The sequence below is a fragment of the Oryctolagus cuniculus genome, chromosome 13, assembly GCF_051225735.1.
Source record: "Oryctolagus cuniculus isolate XC-2025 breed Fujian yellow rabbit chromosome 13, ASM5122573v1, whole genome shotgun sequence".
Taxonomy (NCBI): Eukaryota; Metazoa; Chordata; class Mammalia; order Lagomorpha; family Leporidae; genus Oryctolagus; species Oryctolagus cuniculus.
Genome location: NC_142879.1, coordinates 72,321,491 through 72,340,459, shown reverse-complemented (window position 1 = coordinate 72,340,459; position 18,969 = coordinate 72,321,491). Strand labels below are relative to the sequence as shown.

Genomic DNA, 18,969 nt, shown 5'->3' with positions numbered 1-18,969 from the left:
GGCACAAAGGTCAGCAGTCTTTGTCCTTTAGTCCAAAGAAGGAAAGCCCACTGTGAATGGTTTTGCAGTAATTTAGGTGCAATATGATGGATAACCACAATTAGGATGGTGGCTGAGCAGGGACAAGTGGATCCAGCAGCCATTTAGAGAAAAATAGGCACGACTCAGTGACTCACTGGTCATAGGTATATTGACTCTGAGATTGAAATACGGTGTTAGATGGGATAACATGGTTCTTTATAATAGTGGTGATGAATTGTGTAACAAGTGATTTAATCTTAACAGTCTTCAAGACTTCTTGTTATATTAGATCAATTCATTCAAAAAATATGTACTGAGGCTGTGCTGAGTTCAAGGCCCTTTGCTCACCTTCCACATGGGGCCTTCTGTGAGCACCGTATGTGTAACCTTGCAGTTAACACTCCCCATCTCACCTCACTTATTTTTTTCCGTTGACATGATCTCTGTAGAATGTGGTAGGAGATTGACTTGTCTTATGCTTACCTCTGGAATATAAGTTCTATGTGGACTGTCTTCACCCTGTTGTTAATTGAATGATGCCTAGGTTGCTTAAGTCACCTCCTAAGTGTTTGTTAAATTGAGTAAGTCATCCCTGTCATCAAAAAATTTCCGTTGCATCAGGTATCTGATTTGCAGTTCATTTAATTATTGTTTCTGTGAGTTCAGAGGTCGAAGTGTGTCATCAGTCTAAATTTTGCAGAGGTTCTGTGTTAGGCACCATGCCCGTGCTCAGGTTGTTGGGTGGGATGGGGGTGGGGACGTGGTTGAGTCAGGAAGAACTTTGGGGAAGTTGAATGTGAAACCTGATTGGAGGAAGAGAATAGAAGAGCTTATTTTTAGATGTGCTGAATTTGAGGTGGTGGTAGATTGTTCTGTCATGTTAGAGTTTGAGCAGTCAACACCAGAGAAGTTATCTTCATAGTGTTGTAGTGAATGACAGGAATATTTGAGAATGTGTAACCTCTCCACAGGAGGCAGCACAGATACAAGAGCAAAGAGTGCAGGTGGAAAAGGCTTCGAACAACCAGCTCTCAGGATGTGGAATTTTTTTTTAAAAAATTATTTATTTATTTATTTATTTGAAAGTGAGAGTTACACAGAGAGAAAAGGAGAGGCGGTGGGCGGGGGAGGGAGGGAGGGGGCTTCCATCTGCTGGTTCACTCCCTATTTGCCTGCAATGGCTGGAGCTGCACCGATCCAAAGCTAGAAGCCAGGAGCTTCTTCCAGGTCTCCCACACAGGTGCAGGGGCCCAAGCACTTGGCCATCTTCTACTGCTTTCCCAGGCCATAGCAGAGAGCTGGATCGGAAGTGGAGCAGCTGGGACCCAAACCGGTACCCGCTATGCCACAGCGCCAGAGGAAATGGCATTTCAAATGTGGGTGGGGAGATGGGTGTGCCTCTCCCTCTTGCAGAGGCTAGTAGTGCACACAGCTGCCGTCCCTGCCAGGGGTCTGGGCTGGTGTGTCCTCTCCTGGTGGCTCACCAGGTCTCAAGTCCTCGAGTCTTACATGCATACTTTATGGAAGAAAAGAGGTGCTCTTGGGGCTTCTTGTCTCAAACTTCTTGTTAGAGTTGTTCTTCTATATGTATTTAGCTTTTTGTGGTTGATTGTTTCAGTCACACTACCAACTAAGTAAAATGAATGGTACAGCTTATTATTCTTTTGGCTTTGAATTTTTTTCAGGTCTTTTTTACAGGTTGACTGCAAGAACAGGGTATGGTGGAGTGCTGAATGCCTAGTCTGCTTGCCTGCATTGGTTGCTTGTTTCTGACTTAACAGGGGTCCTTACATATTGCTCTACATGTGTTTTAGGCCTTATGTTGGATTTTGGCTCTGTGTTGTGCACATGTCTGTCTATTCTAATTGCCTGTGAGCAACTTAGGGGCATAAGTTCCATATTTTGCAGCTCTCTTTCAAAGGTAGCCCCAAGCCTGACACAAAGTGAATCTCCAACAACTGTGTAGGAAAGAGAAGGACTTTGTGTGAGAATTAAACCTCAGATGTATTTAAAATTCCTCAAGAATAGTCTGCTGTAACCAGCAGTGTTTTCTGCAGACTGGAGAGTGTTGTGAATCCACCCTGCCTGCTTTCCCTTGCATAAATAAATCCAGGCAACATGTTTTCACCAGTGGCAAAAGCAGGTGTTAACTTGCCTTGAGGAGCTCAGCTGCCAGCGTCCAGTCTGCAGGGAACCAGGCATTCCGTCCTTGATGCTTGGCCCTTGTGGTGCACATTACTCATTTCCTTCACTTGCTGCTAGACTATGGATACTGGGGATCATGTTTTACAGAATTTAGTGTTCGCTTTGTGAGGTGTAGAGGCATACTGAGTGCCCCCCGCCACAGTTGTCTTCCTTTAATAGGGACTTGGCATTTCAGGTCATTGATGTTCAAATCTGTTTCCTCTCCGTAATCCAGAAGAGCCATTTTCAGTTACTTGCACACAACAAATTGAGCAGCATTTAGTGTTGGCAAGCAGGACAGACTGGGACAGCGCCCCCGGTCTGTTGGCTGAAGCAGAGCACCGCTTTACAGCACCTCATCTGTAAAGTGGGGGCAGTGATACCTACCTCTGCCAGCCCCTGGGGAGAGGACGCATTAGGGTGAGCCCCTCAAGCAGTCTATAAATCTTCTTTGTGATGGTTACTTCCCTCTGCCCGTTTCTAAAAGTTGGTCTGAAACACCTACCTCTCCCTGTGCAGATGCCTCCTGTTCAGCCCTGAAGTCCACTGAACTATTTCTGATAAATCACTGAAGGAAATTAGTTCCCTGGACGGGGGCTGTCTGCAGCCAATGCCTTACTGCCTTCCCAGCAAGGGTTGGTGTTGTATTCAGCCATCAGGTGCCCCCTGGCTGCCTCCACATTTCCTTCTTTGTGGGAGTTTTCCAGCTCTCTGCCTTCCACTAGCAGTCAAATTGAGATAAGGTAATAAGGTTTCCCCCTTTCCCTGGGGAATCCAAATGCCTGTGTTCCTTGACCTTTCCTGCAGGAACACTTCCCTAGGAGTCTTGGTTGCATTTTACCCTGGTAAACAACCCTATAGCTGTTAGAGCTCTGACCCAATACGGTCTGACATTAAATTGAGTAATCCAGCAAAATGCCCGTCACACAAGTTCTTTCCTAGTTGCCTGTGAGTGAAAATAATGTCCTGTAAATTCTTAAGAAATTTTTGCCCCATATGTTGTCAAAGCACAGGGTGAGCATATTACATGGGTGTGTACATATAGGAAACTAGAATACTTTCTTCCGAGGGAGCTCAAACTAATTTATTTACAATTTGGGCATTTGGAGAAGGACTTCGCCTCTTTCCCATACTAAGGGTATTACTTGCTCCATTTAATCTTCCGTGGCGATTCTCTAGCTGATAGACAGCTCTCTGACCTCAGAGACTGGGGACCTCATTCTGTGACTCAAAAGTTGTACAGGATAAATGGTCACGATACCTGCCAGGTAAACACGAGAGTGTTGTGATTTTCACATCTCACTGATGATACAGATGATAGCCAGAGAAGTTTGTTTACCCAAAGTTCTCAGCAATCCATGATCCAAGTACAGTTAATATAAGTATAACTGTGTCAGACCAGTGGCAAACTACATCCTCTTGAAAGGCAGTTAGAGAAGGTAACTCGGAAGTGGTACCTTTGAAAAGGGAGATGCAGTTCCCGTAGCTGGAGGTTGGATTGCAGCAGATTTCTCCTTCCTAAATCAAGAGGCTGTGGTAAATTTAGAGTAGACAGTAGCCCTGGAGGGTTCAGAAGGCCTGATACTGAGTTTCTGATGTGTTCTCCAGAGTGCAATGGAGAGAGAGTGGACGCTTACGCCCCAGGTGCCACATTGCCAGTCTGTGGCAAAGAGCATTCTCTTCTTAATAAGCAACACCAAAATGGATAATGTGGAAGATTGTTTTATTAATGAATTTCATGCCCATCCTGTTGCCTGCCAGAGGCACCAGGCCTGTCGCCAGGTTCTTTCTGCTTTTGCCTTATGCGGCTCACTGTTGGACAGTTTCCTATGATAACCAAACAGTCTATTTCCTTGTGTGCTTGTTGTTTAAGTACAGTGATGGGAAGCACGAACGTGCCCGTGAGCCTGGAGGATTAAATTAGACCCAAAAAGGGAATCACACAGAGGTTTAAGGCAACTGGCCATATTATCTGAATTGTCTTTTTCATAAATCGATCTCTGAATTCAAACCATAACCACAGGTCTGTAGAAATTCAGGGCCAGACGGGAGCCATTCTGCTCCTTTGTTTCACACAGTGAGGAAACTGAGGTTCGTACAGAGTGGTTACTTGATCTCCCTGAGATCTCACAGTTAAACTGATGCTGAGCCAAGTCATGAACCCAATCCTTCAGTCTCGTGTCCACTGCTCTGCTGTTAAGTGCCTCAAGCACTAGTACCATTTTCCTGGCCCCAAGTTCTTGTGTTTCTAAAACAAACTTGCTATGAAATTATGTTTAGATAAATCTCCAGTAAGCTTTAAGAAAATACAAGAGGATATATCAAGAGTTCATGGGAAATGTGTATTCTGAAAAACCTGTGCATAGATTTCAGAAATATTTGGCACCAAAATTAGCAATTTTTTAAAAATTATATTTGTTTTTAATTTTATTTGAAAGACAGGAAGAGAGATGGAGAGACATAGATCTTTCATCCGCTGGTTCACTCTCTAAATGCCTACAACAGCCATGGCTGAGCCAAGCCAAAGCCGGGAATTTGCAACTCAGTCCAGGTCTCCCACATGGGTAACAGGAACCTTAGTACTTAAGCCAACACCTGTGACTTCCCATAGTGTGTATTAACAAGAAGTTGGATCAGAAGTAAAGCATAAAAGATTTAAACTGAGCACTCTGACATGGGATGCAAGTGTCCCAAGCAATGTCTTAACTACTGTTCCAAATGACCACCCCAAAAATAAACTTACCTTTTTAGTTTTATTTTTTCTTGGACTTTTTTGAAGCATCAAATTCATACCTAGATCTGTTGAAATAAAGTAAAGTTAAATAAAATGAAAATCCAATTCCCCACTTGCATTAGCCACATTTCAAATACTCAGGAACCACTTGCAGAGAGTTCCTACCATATTGGATTGAGCAGCAGTAAAAATGTCCATCATGGCCCAGAGTTGGACATCACTGATTTAGGTCATTCTGAAGAAGAAAAAATTTAAACATGATTAAAAAGTATTAGAGTAATATCATTGGTTTTTTTTAAAAAGGAGGAGATCAATTATCTTTAAAAAAATTCTTCCAAGATAAGGCAACTTTTTTGGTAGGTTTTGGTTTACTATGTATTTTGAAAGTAGCATTTTATGCCTTTTTTTCAACAGCAAATAGTAATAGCCACTTGGCATTCTTTTTTATTTTTTTGTTTGAGAAAGACAGAGACTGATAGAAGATCCTGTCTGCTGGTTCACTCCCCAGATGCCCATAATGGGCTGGGTTGAAGCCAGGAGCCCAGAATAAAATCTGTATTTCCCACATAAGTGGCAGGAACCCGATTAGTGGAGTCATTACCACCACCTCCCAGGATCTGTGTTAGGAAGAAGCTGGAGGCAGGAACTGGAGCTGGCTATCAAACCCTGATACTCCATTGTGGGATGTAACCTTGTAAACACCTGCCCCAGCATTTCTCATCACCGTTTTGTAACTTCATTGTTCTTCCTATTATATAGATAAAGAAAATATAACCCAGAAAAAAAGTCATCCAAGGAAGAAGATGAAAGAGCACAAATTTCAATTGTTTTGTTTCCGTTTTCCAAAAGGAAACCCACAGATCACTTACAAAAGTGACCTTATAAAAGCTTGTTGTCTTGTAATTAACAACAATGTATTGAATTAGTTTTTTAATAGTGATCTTTCACTGCTTGAAGGAATCTCAGACAATACTGCATATTCCCTGTTGGTCTAGTTCTTTTTACTCGAAAATAGAGTAGGGAAGTAGGTCAGGGCTATGCTAAAAGCAAAAATAAGCACTCTCATTTTTTTTCCCCAACATCGTTGCGTTTTTGCCTTGGCTGTAAGACCAATAACACTAGTGCCTGTTGGCTTCATTAATATCTGACTTGTGGTCCGATTCCATATGGCATCTGTCCTAGAGGAGCCTCATAGTTGGCTTCTTACCAAGGGTAGGAACAGAATTGGCACTCAGGATCTTGTTGCAGTTTGCAGGCAAGGTGCCAGCAGAGATGTGTGTGCCTGTGTCCAGGGCCTGCAAGTGGGCACTGAATCCACAGGAAATATCCACCTAGAGAAACCCATTCATGGAGTAATAAACAAGGACAGTTATCCTTTAAGTCTTACTGTGACCTCATTCTGCAGATGCCTGGTTGTTTTTTTTGTTTGTTTGTTTGTTTTTGTTTTTGGTTTTTTTTTTGACAGGTAGAGTTATAGACAGAGAGAGACAGAAAGGTCTTCTTCCGTTGGTTCACTCCCCAAATGGCTGCTATGGTCTGCGCTGCACCGATCCGAAGCCAGGAGCCAGGTGCTTCCTCCTGGTCTCCCATGCAGGTGCAGGGGCCCAAGCACTTGGGCCATCCTCCACTGGCCCCTGGGGCCACAGCAGAGAGCTGGACTGAAGAAGGGTAACTGGGACTAAAAGCCGGCGTCCATGTGGGATGTGGGCGCCACAGGCAGAGATTAACCAAGTGAGCCACAGCGCTGGCCCCAGATGCCTGTTCTTAAGGTGTGATATTGGAAAAGTCACTTTACCTCTGTGGCTCAATTACTTGATTTTCACAGTGGAGCTGATGATTGTCACTGGAACTGTTTTGATTGTTTGTCAAGTTCTTGACAAAGATTTCTGGCAAAGAGTAGGCTCTCAATTCATTTTATTTTAATCAAAATTCCAGCACTGTGAAAGATATTGTACTGAGTGCTCAGGATGGTTAGGGAATGAAGAGAAGTGAGCTAGTCTAATTTGCCTAAGCCCAAGATCAGATTCTTTTAAATGGAAAGCCTTAGTAAGGGTCTTGCTGGGATTTGTGGCATTTGTTCCCATGATCACTTCTCTTGGAAGGACATACTGGTTCTGTGTGGTCTCTGGCACACACTGCCACAAGTTTACCTGTTGAGCTCATAAATTACTTACTGGCTTTGCAGTACCAGCACTTGCACTTGAGGACAAAAGTAGTCCATGAGTCTCCACTAGAAATAAGTATCAACCAGGATGAAAGTTGGGACTTCAAAGGAGGAGCCTACTAGATTGTAACTTGTTGACCAAGCTGATGCACTTCCATCAGGATCCAGGGTGTGGGCTTCAGCAACAGTGAAGTGGTCGGTGGAATAGAACCACCTATTCCGCACAGAAGCTTTTGGTTAGGAAGTGTGGCAGTGATAGTGGTGTTTTCGATTTTTATGACATCTAGACAATGGGGAATTTACTTAAGGTTGGGGTTATTGTACCCTTAGCACTTGATGCAAATCTTTGAAATTGTTGTCTGCACAACGGCAGGTAGTTAGGAAGAGATGTAGGTCACGATAATAGGCGCTTAGCAGTGTGACCATGGGAATAGAGAGGTAGGGTGTCCGTGGAGGTGGAAACATGCTGATGTGATTATTCAGAAAATGTGGGTTTCAAAGGCACCTTAAAGGACTCCTAAATTCTGTACTTTGCATCCTCTTTGCCACCAACGAAAGGTGTGTGTATAAATTTCTTTTACTCCTTTTACTTGGCACTGTGATTTCAAGGACCCTGTAGGACTTGCTCTTGGCTTTGTCTTCCCATTGATTTGCATGAGCTGTCCCCTTCCTATCCAAAGCCAAGACAGAACAGAATAGTTAGCCACACAATACATTAGAAATATTTTATACTTTGAAGCCCAGTAGGCCCAGTTTGAATTTTAGCTCTGCAATTTATAAACTGTAATCTTAGGAAAGGAACCTTTTTTTTTTTTTTTCGATTTTGGCATCTGGAAAATATTTTGTTATAGGATTGTTTAAAGGCTTGAAAAATGTAGATTAACCAGCACAGTATCTCATATATATATATTTTTTTTCACTAAAATATACATGTTATTTAGGTTATGAGTTGTGTTTGAGTCTATCCTGTAACAATTTTGGATTGAAAAGTGGATTTGTGTTGATCACTCATTTCAAGTGCATCACAAATGCAAAGAAGGGGTTAACAGTGGAAGTTGCTGACACCTCCAGAGCACTTACTGTGTGCCATGTCCTATACTGAGTACTTGACTGTGAGCTGGAGTCTGCTGTTCGCATTTCCAGATGAGTGATCTGAGGCCTAGAGTGGCACAGTGTGTGTGTGGGGGGGGGGGGGGGGATGCAGGCTAGATTATGGGCTCGCTCATGCCCCTAGCCACTGCACTACACTGCCACAGGTTAAGATGTCTCCAGGTGTCTGTGAAGGATGGCTGATGGAGAGGAATGACATGCATGCACTCACCCATATAAAGACCAAAGGTGTTAGGCTTAAGTCTGTTTCTCACAAGAGCTTTCCTTCCTTTATGCATCTTGGTGGATTCAGTATTTTCTGAGAACGTATAGATAAGGCTTCTCCATTTTGAGAAGCATGGAAGCATGTTTGCTCTAGAATTCTGGGAGTTTGGATGTCAGGATTAGTGTTCTGCTACCTAACTCCTCCAGTTGTATTGATTGTGCTCTGTAAGAAAGCAAAATGCAAAAAAGGCCCCATTTTCTTGAACTTCCGTTTTCTGTTAGCTGAGATCTGTGGCAACACCTTCCTCTTTTCATTCTAGCTGATTGTCAACAGCGGTAACCACGGGTCCTTCCTGTCCCAGAAATAAAGTCTTGCCACACTCTCAGCTCTCAGCATGCTCTGAACACTGCATTCCGTACTGCATGGGGCTGTGCCACCTCCACCTTGCTACAGTCACTGTTCCAAAGGGTTCAAGTGTTTATTGAATTCTCAGAGCGATTTGAAAAAGAAGTATAGGTGAGTAAGAACAAGATAAATGGCTCTACTCTAATGTAAACAGCCATTATGTTACACCTAAATTGTTGAAAGAAGATTTTGTACTCAATATTTTATTCAGCAGAACATTTTTTGTAACAATAAGGATGATTAGAGAAAGCTCTGAAAGTGCTTCAAGTTAGACAGTCTGATTGTTTATCTCAACGATAAAAAATAAAGTAGTAAAATAGGGGGATAAGAAGGAATAGAAATTGAAGCCAGGACCTAGTGAAAAATATTTGACATCATTTTCTATTTGGGATTAAATATAATTCAGGGTTTTTCCTTTCTGTGTGTTTTTGGGTTTTTAACCATTAGGTATCATGGGATTTTGTTTGTTTATTTGTTTCTTTTAGGGAGCTTAAGACTAGCCTAGGTGCACACCAGACTTAAGTTACTCTGATTTTGTTTGTTTGTTTGTTTTAACCAAATAAGGAACTCTGATGAAGATCTTTGAATACCTTACTGAAATTACACCTGCCATTTGCCACTTAGTTTGAGTCAGTGAGTCCCTTCTCTGCTTTTTTGGCTGTGGAGTGGTCATGGACAAGGTTCTGTAGCTACTGTATCTGCTTGGCACTTGTTGGGGTGAATTGTATTTTCATAGGCTAAGGGAACCAACCCAAGATCAGGGCTCAGCAAGTGAGTGCCTCTCGGAGCATTCAGCCTTGTCGTGTGGCAGAGTGGCTAGGGTTAGGGTGCCTCTGGAGGAAGAGAACTTGAAGAGGGTGTGTGGGTCTACTCTGCTTACTGCAGCTCTAACAGGGGGATCCAAGTGAAAAAGGAATGTCTTCCGTGTCAGATTACATCATGGTGCCTAGAACTGCAGGCTCTCAACAAGCGTTGTCTTCCAAAAGGGTGTTTGGGGAAACAACATGAAGGAAGATCGATATGTAAAAGGTTTTGGTTTTGCTCTTTGTATTGGCCCCAAATATTTACTGAAGCTAGAAGAAAAGGCAGACTCCTTCCTTCTCTCTCCCTTTCTCCCCCCCTCCCCAAACGTGTGATTGTTTAGAGCTCAAGTGCAACATCTGGAAGTCAGATATACAGAGAGCAGTTTATGAAGTGTGAAAGAATTGAAATATTCAATATCCTTTAGTGGGAACTCAACTTTCTGGGGCTAGATTTTTTTTCCCCCTCCCAGGCACAAAGCAGGCAATTCTGAGATTGCCTTTGCCTCTCTGAATTAAACCCTTTGTGCCTGGGTCCCATAAACAATGTGCTTTTTGAAGGAGAGCCCCCTCCCAGCTCCAGCCCTTTTCTCCAGCGTGGGCAGCCAATCAGCTGCCGAGAACTGCATAGCTGGAGCGCTTTCCATTCCGAGCAGCAACAACGTACTAATTTGATGCACACATGGATGCCTCGCGCACTCTGCGAATTCATCACCAGCATCTTGCATTAGTCATCTGACGGACTGCCAAGTGTTTCATTTTCTTTCCATGTGACTTTATTATTACCACCTCTCTCTCTCTCCTGTCTTCCAAAAAAGGGCGGGGAAGAGGGAAGAGAGAGAGAGAGAGAGGAGAAATCCAGCCCTGCCTTTCTTTGCCAGAGATAGCCAGTGTAGGGCTGATAACGCCGCAGCCTTGATGGCAGCCGTGCAGAGCGAGACCTGCACGTAACTTGCAGCTGCCTCCCGAGCCCGGTTCGGAGATGTCCACGCCCCGGGTGACAGCCGGCGGGGCGCTGCCCAGTGCTCCGGCTGTGAAGCCGACCGGCAGCAGCGTGCAGTGAAAGCCTCGCCGCCGAGCAACAACCTTAATGGTGCCTCTGCTTTGTTGTAGTTCATCAAATTAGGCACTTTCCCCGGTGCTCCTCTTCTTCCTCCTTCCGCCTCCCCCAACCCCCACTCTTTTTTTTCTTCCTGTCCCTCACCCTGCAGCCCTAACTCTGGCTCCCGGTTCCGTTTTTGACAGTAACGGCACAGCCAACAAGATGAACGGAGCTTTGGATCACTCAGACCAGCCAGACCCAGATGCCATTAAGATGTTTGTCGGACAGATCCCCCGGTCCTGGTCCGAAAAGGAGCTGAAAGAACTTTTTGAGCCTTACGGAGCCGTCTACCAGATCAACGTCCTCCGGGACCGGAGTCAGAACCCTCCCCAGAGTAAAGGTACAGACCGCACGGGGCACGGGGAGGCCGGGGGGCGCCCAGGTGGCCAGGTGGGCGTCGCGGGGGGCTTGGCTGCGCGGAGCGGGGCTGCGGGCCGCAGGGCGTGCGGGCTGGGAGCGGCTGGGGCCGGCAGCTCCGCCAGGCTCCTCCCCGCGGCCCGCTGGGACAGGTGGGACCGGAGCCCGGCCGGAGCGCAGCCCGCGCCTCTGTGCAGGCGCGTGATTGCTCCCGTGAGGTCACTTTCGAGGCAGTGCAAGCTGCTCTTGGGCGGGGTGGCTGCTCCTCCGAGGAATAGTGGTTCTCAGCCCTGTTGTTTCTGGAGCCAACTCTTTCTACTGCTGCCCATGTAATTACAATTGTATTTCACTTTTCCTGTAGCCCGTGGGGACCTGGAAATGCCTTAGGAATAGTTCCGTGTGGTGCTGGTGCGAGGAAGAAAGGGCTCAGTTCATTCCTGGGGGCTGGATGCGGGGGGAGGTCCTGAAGAGACCTTTTGGAGCCGGGGAGTAGCACCCTACTGGCCTGCGGTAGTCAGCACACCTTCAGGGAGCTTGAGGTTTACGCCCTCATCGGCGCTAAGGTCTAAGTGTACAGTCTGGTGGCTGGGAACTGCCTCCATTTTAAGATGATGAGGATAGGGATGGGAGTTGCAGCTCTTAAAATAGAGGCCAGAAACCATTGTACCTGCTCGGTGCTTTTGCCTAATGGAGTCCACCTTCACAAGCTCTGATTTAACCGTATCTCTTCTGAGGCGACCACTTGGCCCTCTGTCATTTTAACCGTCTCTCTTCAGTAATTTCGTTCTTTCTATGTTTTTTGATCTCAATCTGTCCACTCAAGACTCCTCTCTCCTCCTGTGGGTCTCACTGTTCCTTGTTCTCTGTGCCTTGATGTGTCTCTCCGGCCTGTTCTCATCTTATGTCCCCGTTGCTTCTCCCAAAAGCCCCTGGAAGCTCGTTGCTTGGTGTATACCTACATGTGGGTCGGACACATGTGAGCAGTGGCCCATACTTCTCCCCGAGTCTTTTCTTATTAGCAAGGTGTAAGGGTAGAACTAAGAATCTCCCTTAAGACTGGTGTTCTGTGACTCTGAGAAGTGTTAGGCCATCTCCTAGTCCCTGTAGTTCCTGAGGTCTCATAGGACTTTGGGGAGCCTTTTAAGAAATGTAAGTCTCTAGCCAATAGTCATTTTATTAAGGTGAATAAGCATGTCTTTCAATTATGTTCCTAAGACTCTAGTTTTCTATCTCAAAACACTTTTAAAAAGTAAGGTTGTTTTTGAAAACATTTAGAATTCTGCAACCACAAACTTGATTGTCCCATCATTTGGAAAGTTTTTTGAAAAATCTAAAAACCAGTAGAACTAACAATCTCACAAGTGAGAACAATATTGAGAATCTTTATGGAATATATTTTTGAAGTTATTCACCTACATGTTTCCCAAATGAAGAGGACTAGAGTTGGTTTTAAGACTTAACCCTTCCCAGTACTTCTGCTGAGGAGAAATGGTATAATGTACAGGAATAGAGCTAAGGAGTCACCAGATACAGGCTTCCTGCGGTGTAGAGTGGCACAGAGGTGGTAAACTGTGCTTCGGAGAAGTAGCCACAGTTTGTCCTTGACTAGGAAAATCTGACTCTGAATTTTGGTTTATCAGCATTTTTCAAAATGACCTCTACTCGTTTGCTATGATGATGCTTGGTTACTTTCATTTTATTTGAATAATACGTATCTGACCTTGGCCAAAAAATGCCCTTTTCTCAGTCAAGTAAGCACTTGTATGTGGCCTGGTTTCTCTCCCATTTTCTCTGTTTCCCCCCAATATGTTCCTTTGAGCAACATTTTTACCAGATTATTCTTATTTTTGAGACTACACATGTTTTAACTTGGATACATTAGGTCTTATAATTAATTTTGTGAGAATAGTTTATAGAAGTCCAGGGTGAATGAGAGAAATAACCGTTTTGACCACATGCTGTACATCAGACTGTATGTTAGGAGATTTGTATGTGTTCTCATTTTGTCCTTACTAAAATCCTGAACATAGGTGGTATTCATCACATTTCAGAGGTGAAGAAACTGAGACCCCCAAGAAGTTTTAAAATGTACCCCGATTTACCCAAATAACAAGTGACAGAGTGGAGGTTTGAACACAGCCCATCTGTCTTCATGTGCAACACCGTTTTGCTGTTCAGTGAGTGGAGACCACAAACCAACCCTGACCAGCTCCATTTCAGGGCTTGGGTCAGAGGCCTTCTCCTTTACATAAGTGTTCCCCAAGTGACAGGAAGGAAAGTTGCCCTTTAAGAGCAAGGTTGATTTCATTTCTTCTTTGTGTTTAGTTTTTATACTCATGGGTTTACACTGTACATCATTCCAACTCATGGTATCATGGGACAGGAGTTACAGATGAAATCATTCAAATCTTACCTTTGGAAATACAGGTCAATTCCCATTACTGTGAACTCCAAGTCTCACATCAAATATTGCTTGAAGTATGTGGGCTGTCAGCCAAAGCTTGAAAGGATTTTTGTTATACAGACATCTCTGTTGTAAAGGTATTTGTTGTGATGGGATTTGAGCTGTATAATGACATTCCTCTCAGAGGATTACAGCCTTTAGCCGCTTACATACAGAGAGAAGCAGCCACCACTTTCTTTACGTTGATTTATATGTGTGCCATGAATTATTTGCCTGCTCATATGTAAAATAGGACCCCAAATTTACATCATTTCTGACTCTGTCAGCAGAGTACAATTATCATGTTTTCACAGCACTGATGTCAGAGACTCAGAAACTAGCACTATCAGAGGCTCTTACTAAATGTGGTTTATATTATCTAAGTAAGGCTTTTTAGAGTGGCCTTGATTCATTGCCTTACCAGCATTGATGGTTCCAAGGCAAAGTCAGCCTGTTACTTAGTCCAGCTGGGTTCAGTTCTTCTCACTTTGCATTCTACATTCAGCTTAGTCTTGAGATACGAAGACATTGTCCTATTTCTTAAATAATCCTCTAAGAGGTAGAGTGAGATCTACCTGTTTCTTCTCCCGGTAGATATGTGTTGACCAAGCAGGCCCAGCAACTCTGAGGATTCTAAGTGAGCAATGCCATCTCCTAAGACTTAGGAGGAGCATGTTTTATTCAGTGGTTATCCGTCGAGTCTATGATTAGTGAGGAATATCACATAGTAATTAGGAACATGGCCTCTGAAACCAGACAAGTCTAAATTCAATTTCTAACTGTACCACTTCCTGGATATTGGTCATCCGGTACATTAGTCAGTGCCCTCTGAAAGTGGTGGCCGTCTTTATAGGGTTGCGGAGGTAATCTAGTTCTGCTTTGCACAGAACTGCAGTATGATAGGAACTTGATATGGGGTTATCTGTTATCACAGTTGTTGTTATCATCACCGTATCCGAGAGCTTAAAATCTAATGGAGCTGATAAGGTCAGTTCACAGGCAACGATAATGAAGAAGAACATAAGTTAAAAATAAGAAAGAAATGAGCCTATTGGAACTTACATGAGTTCAGAGAAGGAATAAGTAACTTGCAGCTTACAGGAAATAGGAAAAGATGTCATTTTTACCCAAATTCTGAAAATAATAATAGAGTTTCAGTAAGTAAAGAGATAGTGAACATTACAAGTAGATGGACTGACCTCATTTAGCCATGCAGGTAAGATGATACCGTGCGAGTTCTGGGACAAATTCTTCCAGAGCTCAGAGGAAATGTGAAATACATGAGAGGAAAGGGAAGAAGGGAGGAGCACAAGGCCTAGAACCATAGGCCAGGGCCAGTTCTTACAGAACTTAGATTCTTGGGCTCAGATATTTGAAACGTATTTGTTAGAAACCGGGCATCTCGGAAGGATATTTAAGCAGAAACAACTGGTACAGTGTCTTGACTTTTGCTTAGATAAGGATGTTGCCTGTCATAGGGATGGAGAGTGAGGGGACTGAGTGATGCAGACATGACAGGGCCAGTGGGAAGAGGGCTTGATAACAACATTCCCTGGGAGACTTTGCCTTAACAGAGAAACAGGAAAGCTATCAGCCATGATGGGAATGGAGAAAGAGTACTGTTGAGTTTTGATTGTGCTGAGTATGAGGTGCCACAGCAAGAGTCAAGAAGGATGCAGGCCAAGGAAAAAATACTTTGGATTTGGCGACTAGGGGGACTTGGCAGCATCTTATAACATGGGGTGGGAAGTTGGGCTGGGGAGGGGAATTTCCTAAGTGTTCACGTGAGATTATGAGTGTAGACTCCCCTTTCTAGTCTGATCACTAAAGAAAAGGGGGGTTAGCCATGTAGCTCTTTTCTTCCTTCCTTTTTTAGAGGGCTTTTTAAATGTTTATCTATATTTACTAGAAAGGCAGAATGTTAGAGAGATACCTTTGATCCATTGGTTCATTCCCAAAATGCCTTCAACAACCAGGGCTGGGCCAGGCCAAAGGCAGGAGCCAGAAACTCTATCTGGGTCTTCTACATGGGTGGCAGGGATCCAATTAATTGAACCATCTTTGGCTGCCTCCCAGGGTATGCATTAGCAGGAAGCTGGTTCAGAAACAGAGGTGGGACTTGATCTCAGGCCAGCCGGACATGCGTTGTAAATAGCATATTAATCTGCTATGCCACAGTCATACCACACACACACACACACACACACACACACACCTTTTTTCACTGTAAGCAAATGATAAGAAGGTAGAGCAAAACAAGATTCAGAAAGTATACGGTAGACCTGAATCAGAGGATTGGAAGAGACAGAAGGAAAGGCTGAAGAGTGGAAAGTTATTCAGTTGAGACAGCAGAGTAGTTAGGAAGTAACAACACAGAAAATTTCAGTGTCATAGAAGGAAGTGGGAAATACTTAATACAGATGCCCTCAATCTTCTCAGTAAATAGTAGATTTCTAAGAAGGCAGAATAGTGACCTTCGCAGGGTGGGAAAAGTTTAAAAGAAGTACTTGGAAAAATTCAGTAGGAGAAAGAACTGTTGGAGGACTAGAGAGACCCAATTACAGTTGGTTGTGTCAGTTTAGACTAGGCCCAGGTTTGTGGTTCTGGAATTGTCCATCTGTGAGTGAGTAGAGAAACAGAATCGTAGAAAATTAGAATTGAAGGTGACCAAGGCAGATAAGGTGGGTCAGGAAGGGTACCAGATGTATTAAAATACTCTAGGCTTACAGTGGGAATGCCAGTAAAAGCAAAAGGTTGGTAACTAGTCTGGGAGAAGGAAATCAGTTGAGGTGTGAGAGGTTGAGGTACAGTGGAAGAAGTACAGGAGTAGCGTTCAAGTGAAATCAAGCTTGGAACCTGTTAGTGGCATGTACATCAAGTTCCTTGGATCATCACTCCCTTAATAGTTTAGTTAATCAAATTTATAATCGAGGATCATCATCACACACAGAAAAACCAGACCACTGTAAGGAATGCTGTTTTGCATTGATCTAAACCTAAATGGTTAAGTACTGTTGCTCTGAGTTTACTGAGTGACTAGGTTAAAATCATTTAGCCTTTAAGACTGCAAGATAGGAATGGAACACATAATGCCTCCCTAATCATATTTTTACTGTCTCTCTTTTGGCAACTTCTCAGCCAGAAGACAGATAGGGGAAGTGGCTTGTTGGCTGTCACTGCGTACCACAGGCCCAAAGAGCAAGACTTCCTTTTTTCTTGAAAGGTGTCATGAGGTCGTGGCGTAACTGCCTTGCAGCTGCGGCCCTGTGGTGCTTAGAGCCCAGAGTTCTCTGGGTGGAACCCAGATTAAACTCATGGTTCCTTTGGGAAAAGTTACTGTCTTTAAGTTTCAAAATAAGGCAACTGTTGAGGTAGTTTTGCTGCTTCATCTTTTGGGTCAGGCTGCAGTAGGATGACACTAGGGACTGGCTCACTCATCTTGGAGTATGATGGCAAGTTGTTTATTTCCATCTCACAGGTTTTACATCAGTGTTCAAGAATTCACTAATAAAATATAAGGGTCATCTAGTTTTGTCCTGATCTCTCTCTAGCTTAAGGTAGTGGCAAATTTCTTGAGGATTGAGTGGTTGGGGAGTGAATCAAGCGTGAGGGGAGAGATGAGGAGTAAAAGACAGCAGAGCCTAAATTGATGTGTTTCATGATTTGTCCAAGGAATTGTCCTAAATCCAGAAGATTGTTTTGCACTTGGTAGCATGGGGATTGATTGGTATTTATTATTGCAAGATAGCTTAGCAAATAAGCCTCGATTTCTTTATCCATACAAGAGAAATAATACCTACATCACAGAGTTGTTTTACATATTCATGAACAGAACAAATGTGAATGCCGCTAGTATCAGAACAGTTGATAATCTTAGACGCTTTATTCTCTTCTCTGAAATGCTGAAGATCTGTAAAGAACACCTTTGACCTGTTAATAAAAGGAATGATGTTGGAACACTGGGGTGGGAGTGCAGCAGTTCCTCTTCATACTTCCTGCCTTTCCCTTCTTCCTAAAAAACAGTTAGAAACTTTGTGTCAGTAATAGAAGTGAACTCGGAACCCATTTATTTAAGCAATCTCATCTCAAAATCAGTAATTGAGATAAATTTCAAAATGCAGAAAGATGAATCCATGCTGCAATTTAATATACATGAGTTAAAACAGAAGATAAGATTTCTGTCCTTGAAAATTAGGGTCGCTGCCTTAGATTGTCTAGGACAGTGCTTTTTGTTTGTTAAGATTTGTTTGTTTATTTGAAAGGCAGAGGAACAGAGACCAGTCTTCCATCTGCTGGTCACTTCCTAAGTGGCTGCAACAACTGGATCTAGGCCAGGCTGACTGCAGGAGCCAGGAACTCCATCTGGATCTCTGACATGGGTGGCAGTGGCCCAAGGTCCTGGGCTGTCTTCTGCTTCCTTCCCTCAGGTGCTTTAGCAGGAAGCTGGATTGGAAGCAGAGCAGCCAGGACTCAAACGGGCAGCACCACAAATGGTGGCTTAACCCACTGTGCCACAAGGCCAGCCCCACCCGGTTTCATTAGTGTTCTCCCTTAGTGGCTTACAGCAAGGATGCTTTTCTTCCTGAATCAGTTTTGTTAACATAAATCTGTGACTGCGACATCTTTCATTGTTGGCTGAGGGACCTAGAGGATCAAGATAAAATACAGTCAGAATTTTTATATGCATGCAAGCAAGGATCCTTATCACCTCCTTGTGAAAGGTGGATTCATTAGTATCTCATATAGTAATATTGAAAGATTTAACAATTCACTTTTTGAAATGGAGTTTTTAACTATTTTGATTGACACAGATATCACCTATTGAAATAAAGCTGACAGAAATGGTATATTTGTTTCCTTTGAGTTCTAGTAAGAAGGAATTCATTTACAGGTGGACATTTGTCTTGTTCATTAAGCCTGACCCAGCCCTGGCCATTGCAGGCATTTGAGAGAGTGAACCAGCAGATGAGACTTTCTCTGTATTTCTGCCTCTCCAATTAAAAGAAAAAGCAAAAATAGGAATCCCTTCAAATGCCTCCTGCTATGGAAATGAATGACTGGACTGTGTCTATCCAGTGAGTTTCCTTTAACTTCTATCAGATGGTGGCTTCTACCCTGGCAGATAACAGCTATCATGGGTACGTTTTGATCCTTGCATCTCTAGAGAGAAAACGAAGAAGAAAGGGAAGAGGGAGATACAGAGGACACAGAGCCACTATCAAAGCCAGTATCAAAGAAGACAGAAATTACTCAAGGCTATTTTTGACCATTTTGTCATCTTCTCTTCTGCCTAGGACGTTATGACTTCAGCAAGTCCCCAGTTGTCTTGTCCCTGGTAGATTCACATTTCTGGAATTAAAGTAGCAGAAGAATAAAGAAAACAGCCTCTAGACAAAAGAGGAACTAGAGGTGTTTGCTAGAAATTGTACGTAAGGGGGAAAAAA

The 18,969-nt window shown here is 43.6% G+C and overlaps 1 protein-coding gene across 50 annotated transcripts in view; it reads left to right on the top strand.

Moving 5' to 3' along the window:
- CELF2 (CUGBP Elav-like family member 2) overlaps window positions 1-18,969 on the top strand; it is a 939,267-nt gene that overhangs the window by 741,872 nt on the left and 178,426 nt on the right. For 40 of the 50 annotated variants that reach the window (XM_051820872.3, XM_051820873.3, XM_070055754.2 and 37 more), the window contains one exon: window positions 10,869-11,065. In XM_051820872.3, the coding sequence (XP_051676832.1) occupies window positions 10,888-11,065 (178 nt within the window). In that variant the 5' untranslated portion in view covers window positions 10,869-10,887. Of the gene's footprint in view, window positions 1-7,912; window positions 8,935-10,288; window positions 10,717-10,868; window positions 11,066-18,969 lie in introns of those variants that run through there. The other 10 variants (XM_089311784.1, XM_070055753.2, XM_089311782.1 and 7 more) reach the window with 5 other exon arrangements.